We start from the raw sequence: 1,972 nt of genomic DNA, 5'->3' as shown, positions 1-1,972 counted from the left end.
TTCCTGTTTCTCAGGAAAGCCACCACTTCCTCTCTCTGCCCCTAACGGTCAACTACCCCGGGAAGGTGCAACTCATCATGTAACGCAAGTATTTCCACTCCGGTTTATTTAAGCAGAAAGACACTGTCCATCCAATATTAACCTTTATTCTACTTGAAACCAGAGGCAATGATGAAGTTCATCTCTTAAAAAAAAAAATCGACTGTTTACCAGATGCAGCGCCGAAAAGGTCGGACTTATTAGGGAACTGTCAGCAAGCAGCACTACCATTTTGGGCCCGCTTTGTGACGTAGCACTAGTGAAATACAAAGAGACTTTCCCCGGGAAGGGCGTTATTACCAATTGTCCCCGGAGCCGTCACGTGGTCTGAAGGGCGGGCGGGGCGGGGTGACGGCGAGCATGCGCGTCAGGCCGCAGCGTGGCGCACAGTGATGACGCACGCCCCCATCCGCTCGCGACGGAGCCGCGTCACCGGTGTTCGGCGCTCACCTCCTGGAGACCGCAGCCGCTGTAGGCCCCAGAGCTGGCCTGCCGTTCCCGGGGAGCCTGGTCGGCGGCGCGATGAGGCGCAGCAAGGCCGAGGTGGAGCGATACATCGCCTCCGTGCAGGGCTCCGCCCCGTCGCCCCGAGAGGTAAGCAGATATGGCTAGGTCGGCGGTGGCGCCGGCGTCATGGCTCCCGGCGGCCTCGGCTCCCGCTGGAGTGGAGGCGGTCGCGGGCGGCGTGGCGCTACTGAGCACCAGAGGCACGGGGGACTGCGGCCGACAGCGTTTCCTCTAAATGGCGGTCCACGGGCCCGCTCGGGCCTGGCTTCTTCGGCCTCGGCTCCGTAGGCCGGCTCGTCCGGCTGGCGCCGTCGGTCTCCGGGATAGCTAGGCCCGGTCACGGCCACGACTGCCGTGTCTCCCTGGGAGGCTGACGCCGCACGGCGGTGGGCTTTGACGGTTGTGTAGGTGGCTCCACGGACGAAGCTGGGCGCGAAGTAAGAGCGCGTCAGCACAAATAACACGGAAGGCCCATAATTTAAGTCTTCGTTTGCTGTACCCAGCTTCCCCAAACGTCTTTTTGGAAGCTGCTAGTCAGGAATTCCTTCCAGGCGGTAGTTGCAATACCTTAACATTTCTAACGTTATTTCGTAACATGTTTGTGTGTGTGTGTGTGTGTGTGTGTGTGTGTGTGTGGTTTAAGACTATTAATGTGTTCTATTTTGAGTGTTTGCCAGTAGAGAGAGATGTACAGAGGCTCTAGAGTCAGTTTTTTTTTTTTGTTTTTTGTTTTGGCGCGGGTGGGTGGGTGGGGTGGAATTGAACAATCAAGTTCTGCCATTTGTAAACTGTAATTTGGTACAGTATGACTCTTCATTAATAAAACGGTATTTTGACCTTGTTAGTGTCACCAAGGATGATTCATGTTAAACATTTAGGGCAGTTGAGATACAAAGAGCCAGAGCCTCAATTTATGCGTACAAATGCACAATTCAGTTGCGTATTATTTTTTAAATTCTGTCTCTGAGGGTTTTATGGTCATCTATATATACCAAAGTTCATGAACATACAAATCCCTCTTGTAAAATGGCATAATTTTCTTGTTACTTACTTTAAAGTCTCTTTAGATGGATTCTACAGGCTAAATAATCCAGTCCAGTAAATCTACAATCCCCCCTCACTCAATCAAATCCAAAGTGATTTTAAAAGTCTCATTCACTTAGTGCTGTTATGCCAAAAGTGGGAAATTTTACACCAGTTTCCTCTGATGGATCAAAATCAAAATGCCAGGGTACAAGAATTATTATGTGAAAGTGCTTTCAGGTTTCTGTCTATAAGGTTTACATTAGATACCAGGATATCTAACATGCTTGAAGATACTTAAAAATCTAAAGAACAGCCGGGCGGTGGTGGCGCACGCCTTTAATCCCAGCACTTGGGAGGCAGAGGCAGGCAGATTGCTGAGTTTGAGGCCAGCCTGGTCTAC

General features: G+C 51.1%; 1 protein-coding gene across 3 annotated transcripts in view; it reads left to right on the top strand.

Annotated features, from left to right (window-relative positions):
• The first annotated feature begins 428 nt into the window (after positions 1-428).
• The window catches only part of LOC116075526 (E3 SUMO-protein ligase RanBP2), a 49,567-nt gene continuing 48,023 nt past the window's right edge, over positions 429-1,972 (top strand). For all 3 annotated transcript variants that reach the window (XM_031348771.1, XM_031348772.1, XM_031348770.1), the window contains exon 1: positions 429-633. In XM_031348771.1, coding sequence (XP_031204631.1) covers positions 562-633 — 72 coding nt within the window. In that variant the 5' untranslated portion in view covers positions 429-561. The remainder of the gene's footprint in view (positions 634-1,972) is intronic.

This window comes from Mastomys coucha, unplaced genomic scaffold (assembly GCF_008632895.1).
Source record: "Mastomys coucha isolate ucsf_1 unplaced genomic scaffold, UCSF_Mcou_1 pScaffold3, whole genome shotgun sequence".
Classification (NCBI taxonomy): domain Eukaryota; kingdom Metazoa; phylum Chordata; class Mammalia; order Rodentia; family Muridae; genus Mastomys; species Mastomys coucha.
The sequence above is the reverse complement of the archived record's forward strand: the minus strand, read 5'-3'. Positions and strand labels throughout refer to the sequence as shown.